Source organism: Syngnathus leptorhynchus, chromosome 14 (genome assembly GCF_054491065.1).
Source record: "Syngnathus leptorhynchus isolate UIUO chromosome 14, UIUO_Slep, whole genome shotgun sequence".
Taxonomy (NCBI): Eukaryota; Metazoa; Chordata; class Actinopteri; order Syngnathiformes; family Syngnathidae; genus Syngnathus; species Syngnathus leptorhynchus.
This window is the reverse complement of record NC_141208.1, coordinates 6981744-7000542: the sequence shown is the minus strand read 5'-3', so window position 1 is coordinate 7000542 and position 18799 is coordinate 6981744. Positions and strand designations below refer to the sequence as shown.

The following is an 18799-nucleotide window of genomic DNA, read 5'->3' as shown; positions in this document are numbered from 1 at the left end:
TTTGCATGTATCTTAGTCTGTCTTTGATACATACATCGTGTACTTTTGATATTTTCTCATTCAGGGACGTGAAAGGCTATATAATATTAGAAGGAAATATTATAGAAGGTAATATTATATAATAATAATAATATGATGATGATGATGTCATGATGATGATGATGATTATCATCGGCGATGATGATGATTATTATTTTAAGTTGTATAATTATTAATATTCTTCAAAGTTGTGGCACTGAAGCTGAAATATAAAACCTGTTTCACTGCCTATAAACTGGCCAAACTTTTGACCACTGCTGCACATAAGATTTCATGAAAAATTCTGGTGCGCTTTTTTTCCTCCTAATTATGACAACAATCAAACATACCCACACAAACAATTTGCTGCTTCAGATGAAGTGTAGTGACTTGTCTTTTCCAGTAGAGGGGAGTAAAGTGTCACGTAGGAGGAGGTGGGAAAATGTTGCGATTCTGTCAAATCTGTAAGTATAATAAACTGTAGAGGGAGTTAAACTAAATCATTCTTTCCCACCATAACTCTTAGTTATTAGTTTAACCAAAACTTTTTTTCTCACAATACTTCTATCCTTCTGAGAACTGGGAATAATTTGGGGAGCGACTGCCCAAGTGCAACAAGCAAAGTCTATAAATTGATTCTTGGATGGAGTCCACCTCTATCTTCACACTTCCTTAAAAGTACCCTGCCAACTGGATAGGCTGCCTGCCTTCACCCTAATGAGGACAAAGGTTATGGAAAGTGGATGGATGGATGGATGGATGGATGGATGGATGGATGGATGGATGGATGGATGGATGGATGGATGGATGGATGGATGGATGGATGGATGGATGGATGAACGGATGGACGGATGCATGGTTTCTGAAGTGATGTAACCACGTGTCTGATCACATGACTTTTGCAAAATCAGATATCACAAAGAGAAGCTAGTCCTGCTTTCACAAGTTGGAAACAAGGGATTTCATCTGCATCCCAAAGTCAATGTCTTTATAAAGAATCTAGGGCAATTAACATCAGTGTCCTGGAGGATCTGTAGTAAAAAAAAAAAAAAAAAAAAAAAAAGACAAATATACTATAGGAGTGGAACAACTGGGGTAGGAGCAAGTTGCTGATGTCAAATTGCTTGATTTAATTCTAAAGTACTACAATAAATAGTCACAATGGCATCAGCGCCAAATAACAACAATTTGACCTTGTGTTTTCTTTTGCCTGCAGTTCTGTTTTCTCAGCCACGTTTGTCTTTTTGCTCAAGGGAGTGTCTTTCTATGGCCTCCAAAAGAAACATACCAGCATGACCTTCTAACCAGCTTACCAACACACACACACACACACACACGCGCACACACACACACACACACACACACACACACACACACACACACACACACACACACACACACACACACACGCACGCACACACACACACACACGTGCATGGAACAGAGAAACAAAAGCAATATAGTAATACAAACACAGTAGTTTCACAGTCATTGTAATATAGATTTATTATATGTACTGTAGTTAACGGTTCTGTAATGAAAACTCAAGTTGTGAAAGGAATGAAATATGTGTTGGAGGGAAGCCAAAGTGAATGTGTGCACCTGCAGAGAAAGACAGAAAGGAAGAAGGGAGAGGGGGATGACAGCAAAGCAACACAGAGGGGGGAGGAGCGTACAGAGTCAAGAAAAATGCAGAGAACGACAGCTCAACATATATTAGGCAGAAACTTGGAACTTAGTGAAGCACAGCAACAAGAGCATAGTAACGTTTAAATCAAGAGAGAAAAGAAGAAGCTTTAGATTGAGACAGGTTGGTGTGGAAAAAGGGTCAGTTGGAAATCCATCTCGGGCACAAGAGAGTAAGTGAACAGTGTGACAGGGAGTGAAGTGGAAGTACAGACTGGTTTCCATCCACAGTGAGCAGACTGACAAACAGCATGGCTGACAAACTGAATGAGGACTTGACTAATAATCCAAAGAAAACTGACCTGGACTGGGGTTATGAAGAAGGTGAGCTACTCTTCATTATGTGAAGGGAGAATTAGTATATTCATATTTGATAATATTATATATATAATATTTGAGCAATTTTTGTTTAGCTTAATTCAACTTGCCAATAAGATGAGATGAGTGAATATTTTTGTCTTACTCTGTCCCTTTGCTTGCAACCTTTACTGAGGACTATACTGCGTGCTTAATCTGTAAAACTCTCACTGTAAGTATAATTGGTGATGAAATATAGATATTAATATGTGGTTTCCCACAGCATTGTTACAGTAATAATGTGTATGGTTGGCCCACTGATAAAAGTTGGCTCGATTTCAAATTTAGAAGAATTTTCCATCTGTTACTAACACACGTTTTGTTTTTGTTTTTTACAAAACCATACCGTATATTTTGCTGTCAGGATTTCTTGTTATTATTATTTCATATCAATGACCAAGCCAGCAATAAAGTTTGTTCCTAGTGGTATTTGTTTGAATATTTGCTTTAACAAACAGCTGCATTTCCAAGCAAACAAAACTTAGCCTTCAGGGAGATGCAGTGGACTACACACCCTTGTTCAAATGCTGGGGTTTTCTGATATTAAAAAAAAAAAAGCAACCAAGACAAATCATTTCAAACTTTTTCTACTATTTTTGTGACCTAGGACTTTTGAAACATTATCGATAAACACACAGCTGACTCAAAAAATGAATTAAAAGGCAATCTTGTCTATTGTCAAATTTGAAAACGTATGAATTTATCAAAACAACAAAATAGCCACTGCTGTAATGTTACACGAAAAAAAACGGAATGAACAGTTGCTGTGCCTTCCCAAACAAAGCCCAAACAAAAGTTTGTGCAGCCTTTTTAAATGGCTATTAAGAAATTGTTCAAACGTTGAATAAGTTGTCAAGAGCTTAGTTGCTGAGGAAAGAGGGAATGTGAAGGCGCCCCTTACTCTTCACAGTCACTCACTGTCTGCCTTGGCTGTGGTTACAGCCAAAAGGAGTAGTGTCAGTGGGGCATTCATGCTTTTGCAAGATACGGGAAATCTGGACACCAAAATGTGTTCGGGATCACTTTTGGTTTTCTAAGAGGCCAAGGGTTTTACTTCCAGGACAGTATTTGGTGCATGCTGATATTTATGGACCGTGAAATTGGACCTCCTTTTACCGAATAATAATAACAATAATAATAATAATAATAATAAAACTAAATAATAAATAAATAATAATCTCTCTACAGTGATTTTGTTTGACTACAGTCGTGACAAAAAACAGGGTTGCATGTCTTTTTGTTAAAAGTGTCTAAATTAAAAGTGTTTTGCTTCCATCGCACTCGTTCCCTTGAATTTTAAACCGAGCACTGTGAATTGTCCGTGTGTTTTCCAAACACATTTGACAAGTGTTTTGTAGCTTCTGCCCCCACCTTGTTTATGTTGGTTTTTTTTTTAGACAAAATGTTTTGAGAAGACAGACTTGAGCAAAGCTTTTTGGGCTGTTAAATTTCTTAATATCATCTGAAGGTAGGGCTGATTTATTTTTTACAATTAGCCAGCTAAAACTAAACTAAACTTGATTACATTTGATGGTTCAGTCAATAAAACATGGCTGCAGCTATAACTGTACTTCTCATATAATGTTTTTTTTTAATTTTTTTTTTATGCATGCATATAGGTGTAGAGTGGGGACTCCATTACCCAACAGCCAATGGTGAGTACCAGTCTCCCATCAACTTGAACTCCAGGGAGGCTCAATATGACCCATCCCTCTTGGATGTCCGCCTGTCACCAAACTATGTGGTGTGTCGTGACTGTGAAGTTATAAATGATGGACACACTGTTCGCATCCTTCTCAAGTCAAAGTCAGGTATATGCAAACACACACACACACACAAACACACTTGCCTAATATGTATTTACTAACGATGTACTGTGTTTAGTGGTCAGTGGTGGTCCATTACCGAGCGATCACGAGTATGAGCTTCACGAGGTTCGATTCCACTGGGGCAAAGAGAATCAGAGAGGATCAGAGCACACGGTCAACTTTAAGGCTTTTCCTATGGAGGTATACGCACATCACCATCGTGAATTACGAGTACTTCAAGTGTTTTGATTTTAGTAGCCTATTTTGTTGGAAAATCTATTAAAAAAAAAAAAACAACACTTTCCATCTGGCTGAGAAAAGGGTCAAAAGGTTATATGGCAAAGTGAGAGAGGAAATGAGAAACAATGAAACCATTCAGCTTTTTAATGGAGGTGTGCCATTACTGCAACTTTCAAGTGGCGCTTTTCTTATGTGAGTTGACTATTCCATGACGGGCTTTTTCAAGTCGCCAAATTTAGCTGTAGCTGTTCTTATCCAAACTTTGAAGCTTGTGTTGCTGAGTTGAGGATTCTGTTTTGGGTGGACTTCATTTGATCATGTCCAGTTAGGTTTTTTGTGTCCAACTGTTCTTGAATAAGAGTCTTTAGTCATCTCCAGCTGATGGCGCCCAACGTGTTCGGCCATTATTGCTCTGCACACCTGCTGATGACAATGACCTTTCAAATTCAGCTTGCATTCTATTGTTTCTCTTTCAAGCTCCATTTGATTCACTGGAACAGCACACTGTTCAACTCTCTGGAGGATGCTCTGGGGAAGAAGAATGGAGTTCTTATCATTGCTCTTTTTGTGCAGGTGACCAAAAACATAAAAGTCATTCAAAACACAATCCATTCTATTAACTATAAGAAGAGAGGGCTGGTATTTTATTTTATAATGTGGGGTTTTTCCTTCCTTCAATTGTTTAAGTTTTGCTTACTCGAGGAAGAGAAAATGTTTTCACTTTGTGATTAGCGGGAATCATTTTACAATTGCAATAGTGTTTCTCTGTTGACCTCTCAAATCAAAATTGTGCCAACAGATTGGCAAAGAGCATCTGGGTCTGAAGGCCATCACAGAAGTTCTACAGGACCTGCAGTACAAAGTAAAACTAACACACAAAGGGTCATAGCAGATTAAATGCCATGTTGGAACTGATAAAGAAACAATGAAAAACTATTTTCCAAAACCCTATTAAACCGTTCTAATGATTGTTACAAATATTTAACCACACTTGCTCATTTTACAACCATGACTTCACTCCAGTTTCGCAAAGAGCTCTTCAAATAGACATAATTATTTTGTGATGCTAATTATGGATTTACTGTTTGTTTTTTTTTCATTAGGGGAAGAGCAAGATAATACCCTGCTTTAATCCAAACACTTTGCTGCCTGGTAAGATAAATATACAAATCATATTTAGCATGTAGATTACCCCCACCTTCACTTATTAAAACCTTTATGTGAATATAATTTTTCCATTTGCCCTCAGATCCATTATTGAGGGACTACTGGGTGTATACAGGATCTCTGACAACACCACCTTGTAGTGAAAATGTAATATGGATCCTCTATCGCTACCCACTTACCATATCACAATTACAGGTAAATATTATATTATATTATATTATATTATATTATATTATATTATATTATATTATATTTATTTGATTGTTTATTACAAGGTAAAGTGAATCATTCCTTAAAAATGAAGAACTACCACGACAAGATGTTAATTATTATTCCAAATTTACTGATCTATTTTGATGTCTACTTTATGTTCAACAGTTTTCTATGAAATGATTTAAACAACATTTCCAGCTATTCTAGAGTAGAGACTCTATGTCAAACAATATAAACATCCATCTACTATTTATAGTCTACTATTTATAGTCTTTAAGTGTGTGGGCCTAATACATGAAAGTGTGTGTGTGTGTGCGCAGTTCACATATATTAGTTGCTATAGACGCTAACTATATTTATAGAGGCCATAAATTCACTTGTAAACCAAAAGTGTTTGCTTGGAGATTTTTTTCCCCCCCATCCATTATATGGGAGTCTTACGCAATGCCTTACAGGTAAAATGCATGCGTTGCCAGATGTGTTTTCTTTTTGCCAGTGTCACTGTTTGGAACTGTGAGGAGCTTTTGCTACACATTTCAAATCTGCTCGGTTCAGCTTACTTCACTTACGAAGACGCGAACAAATACAATTTCTGTACGCATGGCGTGCCTGCTGCGTTCAGGTCGGTGATCACATTACGTTCCCATGCTCATCTTTAAGTCAGCGTGCCGTGCACTGTATGCAATCTGCATGGGTCCTCTTATTTTCTCACAGCTTCTCTTACATTCGTACATAAACACTCAGCGGCAGTAACGACAGCCTAAGGAGATTCCGAGTGTACTGCAAATATTTGGAGTGAGGAAGGTCATGCTCTTTGTGAAGACAAATAAACATTGTGTTATCTTCTTACATAGGCCAGAATGTTGGCACCTTCTCATTCCGTCAAGTATTGACAATTCTTTGTTTCTAGATTTATTTTATATTTATTAAAGAGGTGTGATTTGACTATTTTAACTGGAGTTTCATACGGACCCAGCATTTAAGTCCGTCAGGCAGTAACCTATAATTTTATTCGTCCCCGCATGTAATTTTTTTCCATTTCTGTCTCTGCAGATTGAAGAATTTCGGAGGCTTCGTTCACATATAAAAGGCGCAGAACTGCCAGAGGGGAATGATGGGATATTGGGGGACAATTTCCGTCCAACCCAACCACTGAGTGATCGAACTGTTAGGGCGGCATTCCAGTGATTTGCATTTTGCTCTGCAAACTAAAAAAAAAAAAAGACCTTCAAACGCAAACATGGAAGGTAACAAATATTTGAGTCTTTATATTTATACAATCTTTTGATAAATGTTGGAATTTTGTCCCTGAGCTATCTATTCCTCTGGAACCACATTATAATGGATCAAGTCCCAAAAGATCTAGCCCAGTTCACTTACTAATCTGGCACTAGCCTATATACAATCCTTGGGGTACGGACAGTTACTGAATGCACAGCAATGCATTTTTGGCAAAATTCTCTCTTTAGTGCTAATTCATAACCCAAAAATGTGTCAATGGTAAGAAACTTATATGCAGAACGACCTAAATTGAAGTGAGATGATTTGGAGAAATAACTTGTAGGTTTCTGCAGTCTAAAGGGGAAATACCATATGATGGAAAACCGTGTGAGGTAAGGGAAAAGGTGGAGGAAAACAGAGAACGTTGTTGTTTTTACTGCAAGTGGATACTGATCTGGTTGCAGTAGAACAACTGCACCTGTCAAGTGAAGAGTTTGTATAAATAGGAAGTAAAGGGGAAAGAGAAGTTGCCTTAAAGGGAACGTTTGTATACTTTTACATCACTGTATTGCATAACATTAATCCATAGGGGATGATCAACTTATTGCTTCAACATAAACTATACAAAAGTATTCAAATCCACTTATATAAATGTTGCATGACTGAACACTTTTTTTTTTTTCACCACCAAAGCTTATTACTGTCCGACTCGCTTTTGAAATACTGCAGTACCCTTTAAATTTAAATCTGCCATCACTATAATTGAAGTACCAGAACCACATAGCAATAAATGTTTCCAGTGTTCCCTCTCTTTATATGCTTCATTTCACATCTAGTTTCACTTTTTACTTTCCAAGTCTGATGCATATCTTAATTATTTTGTTTTTTGGCAAACAGGGAAAAATGAGACGATGTGAAGAACAGCAAGAACAGAAGGGATGGAGAGAGCTGAAGAAGTTTGACCATAGAGTACAAAAATACAAACGGTAGAACCAATTTCGAAAATACAGTACTCAACTCCCGTAATGTGTCATCATATGTTCACTTAAACGGAGTAGAGATCTTTAAAAAGATGAGGCAGCTCATTTGCATATGACAATATGCTGTATCTGAAATATTTGAAATTACTTAATGATGTAAAGGTCATAAAGATAAAGTCTGTGTGATATGTAGTAAATAGTTTCCGCTAAGGCTAGTGTGCTAATATTTGAAACTAAAACTAATTTAATATAATGACGAGTAACTCACCCGCTATCTTAAAGGAAAATCAGACTTTTTAAGTGTTTGTACACAAATTCTTGGGTCTTTTGAGTTCTAGCCGACCCATCAAGTTGAATAAATGATTTGTTATTGCCTACCTGTTTGTGATTAGTGAGCTGTTCTGCACCTCACATAATAATCGCCTCCACCCCAAGTTGCTTTTTTGTCTGCACTGATTAGCGTTTGCCCTTTTGTCAACTGACACATACTTGTTTGCTGGGTGAGAATGTCAAGGCAGTGATGGTGGGACAGTCGGATGGAGAGATGTTTGTGTTTGATGAGGTGCCCGTGTAATGTATGAAATGTTGCCCCCATAAATAAAATCTTTTTATTGTCTTATTTTTCAACACTCTGGAGTCTGGACTCTGCTCCAGTATATGTAAATGGCGGTTGACTTATTTAATTTGTACTTAACAATCTTCATAAAATACACTTATCTTTTCTCTCATCATTTTCTATAGGATATTCCAACTATTTGATTAGATATACTTTTGCATATACAAGTTAGACACAAGCATAAAGTACAATTATTTCTGCTATCTAGTGGTGATCATGTGCATAACAAAATGTGTTATTAGAAAAGAAAAGACATACATTATGCTGCCACCTGCTGTTAAAAGGAAACACTGCAACTTACAACTAGGTGCATCTCCTTCAATCACTCTGACAAACTCCTGAAGAAAATATATATGAGGAAACCACATATGGAAGTCTGTTGGGAACTCCAGCCCCAAGCAACCCTGGACAACAGGATGAGCAGTATAGAAAATGATTGGATGTTTTTTGCAGAAAGTGACAGTATCTCTTGATGGCCAGTAGAGAGCTCTGTGATGACGTGAAAGAAAAGCTTTAAAAACTCTCAGCTCTGCTGTGGGGAGAAAAAAAAAAAACAGGACCCATAACCACAACGAAGAAAATATTCTTGCCTTGATTTCTTGTTTTGGGACACTGCCATCTTCAGCAAGCATTTTTCGGTCAAACTAGGAACTGAAATACTCTGTCTACCGTAAGCAACCTTGCAACTGCAAGACAGAATACATAAAAAAAAAAAACTAAATATATGACAAATAAATATAGAAAAACACTTCACTGTCACCTCCAGAAAAACACATTGACATTGTACCAAAGTAATTAACTGGTGATCGATACATCAGGTAGCTTTTCTTTCTCTTGTCCAAAGTCAGCAGAAAACCTGTTTCACGATCCATCATTATTTTGTTTTATTCTCCAATCATGTTTTGCTTGTGCTATGAATAAATAATAATTGCCTTCTTTGTCTTCTAGCCATGTCTTTGCAAATGCATAGTTACTGCTATCAGGTTCTATTAACCTCGCAAGAAAATTACACTGCACAATTGAAGGGTAGGCTTAGGGGAAAAACACCCAAATTATATATATATATATATATATATATAGAAATTAGAAAAGGTAGAAATTACACAAAAATAAGAATAATCCTTGTACAAATTGAGCAAGAACTGCAAAGGTACCAATGAACAATTTAAATATATATATATATATATATATATAGCTCTCTTATAAATGTGCATGCTTGACTTTAGGTAATGGCTAGCCTGTGTTTATTGATCCTTTTTTGAGGCTATAATTGATTCATTTGCACATGTGGCATTAACACGTCAAGTTTTATGTTTCTTGTTAACTTGATATACTGCAGGCTTTCTGTTTGCCACTAACCCGCTTTTGAAACTTTATGTGTCGCGTATAGGAAGAAAGAAAGATGAAAAAGGTAAGATCGAGATGTGGGGAAGTAATTAAATGCAGGCTGTCATTAAACATGAGGGTGGGATTATAGGCCTTTAGCAGTAGTGGCAGAATTTGGACTTCATGATAAAGCTGTGAGGGAAATCACACAAAATTATATTATGGATTGTTGTAACTAATTACAGCTTCTTTAGTTTCAAAGATTCAATTTTGATAGCATGATAGATTAACGACAAAGATGAAGTTTAAGTTTAGCTATAAAAGAAGGTCATCATAAGGCATCAGCAGTGACTCAACACTGCCCCTTGAGGAGCAAATTACTATCAAGCTTGTCTCACTATCTTCGAACTGACTCATCCAGCTAGAAATGATACACAATAACACGACGTATCAATATATTGAAATATGAATTTTTTGTACTGCATGTGTTTTGCATTTGATAGTTGATTCAATGTATCGGTGAATCGTCGGATAAGGAGTGACCACTAGCCCATATCATTGGCAATGACTTCTATATGGTGCAGAAATATTGAAATGCATACAGACTGTAATACAGTTGGTTAGTTTTATATATCAAAGTGTTCAAAGTCTAATAATGTGATGTCATTAAATGTTATCTCTCCATATTGTTTTGCCTTATACTTACAGAACATCTTATTTCTCTTACTAAAACAATGAATTGAAATGCAACACCATCATTTCTACTATTCCAGTTCAGATAATAAAGATTTTACTGGATTTCTTTCTGGTTTTGTTACCTTAACACTGGTTGTACACTGTACTCATCACAAATTACAATCACGAATAAACACACATTCTAAAGCGTGTGCATGTGTGTGTGTGTGTGTGTGTGTGTGTGTGTGTGTGTGTGTGTGTGTGTGTGTGTGTGTGTGTGTGTGCATCCATCCATTCCTGGGGTGCAGTGGAGCATCCAGCGAGCTGATAGGAGCTGAAGTGTAATTGTGTCAGAGCAAAGACCCAGAAAATACAGAGAGACAGACAGATAGATAGAGACAGGAAGAGAAAGCGGGGCAGAGTTCCGCACATCACCCTGAACTTAGCTAAATGTCATCCATAAAGATATTTTATTATTTGCCGCTTCAGTCTGCTGCACATAGAACATTTCTGTTTAACTCACCGGCCTCCCACCTGGTCCATCATCCAGACTGCAGCTGCTCGTAACTAATAACATCACCCATTTCCCCCCAACATCCAAATTGAGCTTTTATCTGATAAATGCAAATGCCAGTAAGTCATTTGCAGGTACAGTGCAGGATCATTTTCTATTGAATGCCAATGCTGATTTCTAACTTGTGTAATTAGTTCATTTCATGAGATCCATCCATCCATCCATCCATCCATCCATCCATCCATCCATCCATCCATCCATCCATCCATCCATCCATCCATCCATCCATCCATCCATCCATCCATCCATCCATCCATCCATCCATCCATCCATCCAACACCAGTGTTGCTATTGTTATCTTGAAAAAAGTAAGTGATTGACTTTCCCGATTACCTGATTTGAAAAGCAACTTTTGTGGGTGCAATACAACTATAAATCAGAATAAAGATCATCACTACAGATTGTATTTGACCGTTCAAGGTCCCATTGATTTTACAAAGATATTTTGAGGAGTAAATTTGATGCCTTTGAATACCATAGATCAGAGTTAGAACTCACTAACGCTGGTGTGGTTCAATTGCAAATTTTTGCAGCTGGCTCCAAATGTCAAGTGGAAATCATAAAAACAGAAAGAAGCTGGTGATTTTTTTTTTTTAGTCTCTCGCTTTTTCTCTCATGTTACATCTGCTGCTGCTTCTTATGTAGTTCTCATTCGCAATCCTTTCACCATCTGTTAGCATCAGAAAAAAAACAACACTGTAGCTTTAGCAGCAGTGAGAGAACCGTAACCTTGTTACACTAATATACTCCTACAGCTGATAAATTCCTCAAATAGACTGGTTACGATTATCACAATACAGATTAGATTTAGAGAACCTCCAACATCTGGCATTTGAAATTAACATAATGAAATGAGCAATGCTTTTATTTGTACTATTTTACTGCTATGGGCTTTATTGTTATCCTGGTTTCTTTGTTACTCATACTAATCTACACTTTCAGAAAGTATTTTTTTTTCCGTACCTACCATGGCATTTAAGGGCATTTGAATTGATTTGAGAAAGAAAAACAGGGAACGATTGGAGAGTAGAAGAGCAGGGGGGGGGATGGGACGTTGTTGCCATGCCAACTGCCATAATAATCATCCTAATGATTGATGTGCTGCGCTCCATTTCTTCTCATTTGAACTCTGTCTGTCTCTTTTCTCTGTGTGTCTGTCTGTCTTTCGGTTTCTCACTTCCTCTCTCTGTCTGTCTGTTTTAAGTCATCATGCCCTATTTTTTTTTTATCTTTGTGTCGGTGCCAATATTTCACCATACAAACAAACAAGCGCAAAACAGATGTTAATCGAAATCCTGCTGGAAAGACAATTGGTCAGTTTACACACAGACCTTTTCCCCATTCTAATATTCGGAATACTTCCCAACATACAATCCCTTCCAAAAGTATCGGAACCATTTTTTATTTTTATTTTTATTTTTGTTGTGTTTAGGTTTGGTATCAAAAGATGAATATGCGACAAAAGTTCAGAAGTCCAGCTTTTATTTCATGCACCTATTAGATGTGATTACCTTCTGTTTGAACCCACCCACTTCTTAAGTGAGCAAAAGTATTGGAACAAAGATGATGAAAGGATCATGTATCATCTTATTTCTTCAAAATAACTTTAATGTATAATACCACACTATATGGGCTAGAAAGTAGTTTAGATCATAAAGCCAATCCTTTCTTTTTTTCCATACTTCTCTTTCTTGATGATGTAAGTCATGATGGTCGCAGTCTAACTGTGGGCAAGTTTTTCTTTCTTTTGATATTCTGCTGGATTTTTGCACAGGTAGAATTGGAAGAAACGGGTTGGTAGTTTTGTAGCAAAAAGACACTACTAAATAATACAAACCTTTTAGTGTTCGCCTTCTGCAGCACTGCTTGCACTTTGAAAATACTGAAGCTGTTACAGCAATTTGACTCCCACGCTCCATTTAGATGAACGTTAACTGTCATCTCTAACTTTGGGTTAACGTGAATCATTGGAATTCTCATTTATAATCCTTTCGTGCTTTACATTTTGGTGTATTTTCTAACTCTTACATTTATGAATATTGTATGTATATGTATAAATATATATTTGTCATTTGTAAGCGTGTAGCTGCACAATTCCAATCAGGAAGGAAGTGGCCATAAGCACTGTCTCTATAAATGACTGTGCATGTAGTACCTTTTTATTGCAGTCAGGCTTCCTACTTCAAGCGCTAATGCATGCCGAGTGTCAGTTTGGAAGATTACTCCGCCTCAACGAATGCTGTGCCGCCTCCCAAGTACACAGCCGAGATAAAACAATCGAATAAAACCCATTACGAAAGTTGGATTAGATATCAAATCTGCCTTGCAAACAATAGCGATGCTCAGGCTTCTGACAATAGCCATCAAACTTTTTGCGTTACATAATTTTAGATTGTGGATTGTGGTCATAATCTCATCGTTTAAAAATGGGGATTGTCTATGATTTCAGTTGCTGGATTTAAAATTACAGTCCATAGATAGTAATAATCATAATAATAATAAACATTTTCCACGCTGTGTCTGGCAATTTTATACGTGTTTTCAACAATTCCGAACAATTCTGTCACAATAGAAGCCATCATTGCTTCAAGAAATTACTACTCTGTTGTTTACCTACCACGTGGATTATTTCTAACCAAAGAAACACTTAAGTCGCCATAACGCTGATATTGAGGTCAAGGATTAGAGTCTTGAGGAAATCTAAGTCACTTCAAATACTGTAAGTGAATGCGCATGCGTGTGTGTGTGTGTGTGTGTGTGTGTGTGTGTGTGTGTGTGTGTGTGTGTGTGTGTGTGTGTGTGTGTGTGTGTGTGTGTGTGGAGCAACTTGTCAAAACAGTGTACAGTTTATTGTCATACTGGACTCAACGCAAACTGACAGGCTGTCAGCAATGCTGTCTCTTCTTTCTTTCGGTCTATCTCTATCACACACACACGCACATGCACGCACACACACACACACACACGTGCAAACATCCATTTCCAACTGAGACCCAGATTTGAATGAAGGATTCATTTGATGTACCAATTAGATTTGCAGCACTTTGAATATTTGGAGGCGCTCTATAAATGTGCTAGCCTTGTACTAACCTTAAAACTTATGTGAAGAAAAAACTTTTGGCTTATTGTCTCATTGCATGATTAAGCTTCTTCTTTCATCATTAATAAAGACCGGTGAATCTGTTCCAGAAGCACCCGTGCAAGCCCAAGCCAAGTCATTCCCATTTCATTTTTTTTTTTTTTTTTTTGCTTGATTGAATTTGTCTCGAGTGCTTGGCAATTAGTTTTCTTCTTATCTTTACATCAATGTTTTGTATCCTGCTTTAATAACAACAACGCTTTGGAAAGTCTTTGGAAATTCTTTGTAGACCCCCATGACTTAATAATCTCCACCCAAAATGCGTAAAATATATTTACAGTCATCGATTTAATTGCAATTGTTTCATTCAATTCATTATTTTTTAAAATGATCGACCATGTTATTAGATTTTAAATCACAAAAACAGGGTTGGTTAACAGAGTTGCTACACAATTACCATGACAGTTTTTTTTTTATGTTTTTATTTTTATCAATAAATTGTGGATATGGCATCTGTGACAGTGTCTGTTATTTACCATCACGATTGGATTGTCAAGTCAGTTTTTCCCTTTAATCCTTCCACACACTGACCAGCACCCATGCATAAACTAGAGCACAACAGATTATAAATACATGCCTACTTGATCGTAAGTGTGCATTGATTTTTTTTTTTTTCCAAGAAATTTGATGTGTGTATGTGTATGTTCGTGTGTATGCATCACAGTAGCATAATAAATAGCCCCGTATGAAATAATGATGAGACTGGGTGTAAAACTGTGACAGCAGGGAAAAATAGCCCTGAATGATGCATCAACCCTCAGCTAAAAATGTGCAAATGAATTCAATGGCACTGCCATTCACTGAGTATAAGACTGTCAGAACAGAGAACACTTGTGTTTGTGTGTGTGTGCGTGCGTGCACGTGTCCTTCATTTTTCTGATATAATCTTGTCTTCAAATGAATTCATGATACCAAAATATAATTATTTGTTTTTCCAATTTGTTTCACAATTTGTTAAGGGAAAGGGAAATAAGCTTGTCTGCATTTATAGAATATAAAAATAAAACAACTTTTTAATTCATTAAAATACTTCAACTTTCTAAAGCCTTTTTGAATTGTTGTCAAGAAAAATAAACTTTCATTATGAAATGATTAGCCCATTCAGTCCACAGTTGAAATCTGCACAGTGGACTCGTGGCCAAGCATCTGCTCAACCAATACAAAGTACAAGATAGAAGTAAAAAACAAAAGCCTGAATCTTAAAATATGTATAATAGACTTGAAAGGTTTTACTTTAAAGAAACACATCAATTATTGAATTGTGTGTGTGGAGGAGTGGACTGCGATGGCAGCTACAATGTGGAAAAATTAAGTGCTACACGCTACATTCATGATGCTACAAAGACATGTTTCATGTTTGGAATGCGCAAACTGAAAATATTATATGTGTTGCATAGAATATTGTGTCCTGCTTTAAAGCAGATGACCACATGAAGGAAATTTGTCAGCGGGCACAGTCGTCCTGTCCAAGGTTGCACTTAGCGCCTCTCCAAGGCAGAATATCATATTGCATGTTTTCAAAGCTACTGACATTCCTCTGCTGGTGGAACAATATTGGTCCATATGTCTTTTTTACAGTCAAAGAAGGTTTACGAATAAAGCAATGATACGGCTACAAAATGTATAGTGGTACGCAAGTTCGTTCTAGTGAAATTCCAAAGATTAAATAAATTATTGAAATTGTGCATAATGTTACAGGATGGATGAATTGAATAGAAAATAATCTAACTGTGGTTTACAATAATATTAAACATACATTTGGGATAAAAAAAAAAACTCTAACTCATTTTTTTGGGGTAAACACTTGTGTCTCCTATGCTACTGTATTTTAACATTGGGAAAGCAATTTCAAAGGTGGTACTTATTGTCAAAGTTTGAGAACCACTTTTGTATTTGTGATTGTTAATCCTCGGTTGAGATTTGGACTCTACTGAGTAGCATTTGTTACATCTTTTTTTTTCATTTGGCCATTGCTACAGGAGCATGTAATAATATCTTTCCATTTTCCCCACAAAGACAGCTATTCATATGGAGTGATATATAATACTGTATAACAGTCGGTATTCAAAACGAAACAAAGCAAAGGCTCAATATCAAAATCATGTCTCAGCTTTCCACATGTGTCATTGTCAGAAAAGCACTCCTGACTCAATCTATTCAGTTTGACAATTATTGTCATATGCAGTACAATATGCATTTTTTTTCTCAATGATTGGGCAACTCTAAAGCTATTTGAAATCTGTTTCTTTTCGAAAAAAAAAAAGTCAGAAGCATTTGGAATTAAGACCATTTCTTCTTTTTTTGGCCCAGCCACTTTTTTTTTTTTTCTTTAATCTTCTGTCACACTCGAGATACCAATAGGGCTGTTTTATTCCTGGAGGACAGAGTGTTTTTACCCTGGAGTGGATTGCTCTGCTATGAATCTATAATGTAATCCTCCAACATGAGGAGACACCCATCATTCAAATGTTACAGTGCATTACATTTTCAACCCATCAGATATGTTGGAAAGCTCATACATTGAAATCTGAGCACTATATGACATGGAGAAGGAGTGGAAGTGTTCTGCGAGTGTGTGTGTGTGTGTGTGTGTGTGTGTGTGTGTGTGTGTGTGTGTGTGTGTGCGCGCGTACTACTTTGCTTGGGAATGTGTTTTTGTTCGTTGACATGCATTAGGATACAGTAGGTGCAGCACAAGCATAGTTTAGTGAGTGCATGAGTTTATAGTGTGTGTGTGTGTGTGTGTGTGTGTGTGTGTGTCTGTGTGTGTGTGTGTGTGCGTGTGCAAGCACCTCAATGTACGAATGCATTTGATTGGCTTCGTGTGTATGTGCCTTGGTGTGTGTGGCATTTTATATAGAGGAAATATGTGTGGGGGTGGAGACTGTAGAAGTGAATTATGCCTTTTTCAGAGGGGAGGAGTGCATATATGTATGCGTATATGTGGGGGATGGGCAAGCACACTATGTATGTTCAGTTCAGAGAGAGAGAGAGAGAGAGAGAGAGAGAGAGAGAGAGAGAGAGAGAGAGAGAGAGAGAGAGAGAGAGAGAGAGAGAGAGAGAGAGAGAGAGAGAGAGAGAGAGAGAGAGAGAGAGAGAGAGAGAGAGAGAGAGTATATATATGGAGATTGAAAATCTAAGGACATGCATTTTAATGATACTTTAATGGGTGTAGGCAATAAACACTAATATGCATGAGCTGCTATTTTTCCCGTGTCTGTGTGCATGTTTGTGTGTATGTTTATGTGTGTTTGTGTATATGTGTATGTGTGTGTGCATGTGTGTGCATATATTGTATACATATGTCATGTGGCTCTGCTCCAACATAGTGTAATGCTCTGTATGAAAGAAGTAAATCTGTATTTTATGTGCGTGTTTGACCATCTGTTTAACGGTGCACTGAGTGTGTATGAGTCAGAACGTGCACATCTGTGTCGGGGGAACTAACCTTCTATGTTAGCTTGAAATGAATTGTGCTGTTTCTCTTTGTTTCATTCTGGAGTTCTTATTCAGCCATTCTCTTCTTTGACAAAGTCAAACTTCAAATATGAAATCTTTTATTTTGAAATTTGCGCTTTATATGTTCATGGTTGTCCATATATTAGACCTGGTGTTGAAATGATACAACAAAGTAGCACCGCTCATTATCAATTATTATCACATTGTGATTTTCTATACCAGCATGGACTCCAATGAAAGAAACAGGGGAAGACAGTTCAGTACAGACACACAGACACATTGTTGTGATTGGTAATCCTTTCACCATCCATTAATAGCTGAACATGCATGCACACACACATACACTACAGAATATGGAGAACAGAGTGTACAAGCTTTCCATTGATTAGCAGAGGCAACAGAGGGTTCAGGGAAAAGTTGCCCGAGCAGCACAATCTCCTCATAGTGGATGCTTGTAGGTCAGTCAAAGAAAGGAATTGTCCAAGGCAATATTATGTGCTAAGAAACCCACAGCACGAATCAGCGTCTTGAATCTTTTTGATGATTAAAGACCTGATGTGTTAAGTTCATCCATCTGGTCATTCCTTTGTCATACTGTGCTGATGATGCATCTTCATTGAATCTTCACATGATGATGTCACGTCTAAACCATATAATAATATGAAAGATGCATTAAAGTATGGAAATAGATGAAGACTGATGAAGTTGATCTTAGCTGTATCAAAATTCTGCTACCAGTACAATAATAATTTTGCTGTGTGTAGCTGCTGTAACAAAATACTTCAAATGTAGTATTGGGACAAAAATTAGGAAGTTATGAAATACCGTCACGACTAGTACCATTATCATGACATGGATCCAAGGACATGATGTGATATCCTAAAGAGCTACTCAAAGCAATCTATGTAATATGGGCTATTTTTGTTTTTTTTCAAGCAGACTCCACGAATCGTATTTCCATCGTATTTGCCAATTTCCAGCAGGACATCTAACACAAAATTTCTGTGTATCCATTACGCTCTATTTCTTGTCACTTCATTAATCACCTAGCCATGTGAACCTTTTTTTGAAACAGCTTTGTCGTCATAAATGATGTATTTGACCTATACAGTGATGAATCATGATTTGATACATGCGAGCCTGTTCTTTGACTAAAGGTTGATCTGATCGTACTGTGTTGCTCAAAAATGGTGAAAAATGAGCACAAAACTTTCAGACAGCTTTTCGACTTTTTAAATTCCATCTAAAATTAGATCAAACGTAATATTTCAGTGTAGTGCAAATAAAAAGCCCACAAATTTATCAAGTTGGCTAAGTTAA

General features: G+C 37.0%; 1 protein-coding gene across 2 annotated transcripts; it reads left to right on the top strand.

The window, feature by feature from the left end:
- The first annotated feature begins 1683 nt into the window (after positions 1-1683).
- On the top strand, positions 1684-8309 carry ca8 (carbonic anhydrase 8 (inactive)). Of its 2 annotated transcripts, XM_085930867.1 has the most exons (10): positions 1684-1877; positions 1936-2028; positions 3681-3872; positions 3946-4070; positions 4587-4682; positions 4909-4971; positions 5213-5261; positions 5359-5471; positions 6543-6736; positions 7608-8309. In XM_085930867.1, coding segments are annotated over exons 1-9 (867 nt in total). In that variant the 5' UTR covers positions 1684-1876; the 3' UTR covers positions 6678-6736; positions 7608-8309. The 2 variants fall into 2 exon arrangements, with proteins under 2 accessions (XP_085786993.1, XP_085786994.1); XM_085930868.1 differs by having other exon boundaries at positions 1685-2028.
- Positions 8310-18799: the final 10490 nt, after the last annotated feature.

What these genes read in the sequence shown, in the direction of transcription:
- ca8 (XM_085930867.1), top strand. An exon ending in GGACTGGGGTTATGAAGAAG is followed by an intron (nt 2,029 to 3,680) that starts GTGAGCTACTCT and finishes GCATGCATATAG; the next exon opens with GTGTAGAGTGGGGACTCCAT. An exon ending in TTACCATATCACAATTACAG is followed by an intron (nt 5,472 to 6,542) that starts GTAAATATTATA and finishes CTGTCTCTGCAG; the next exon opens with ATTGAAGAATTTCGGAGGCT.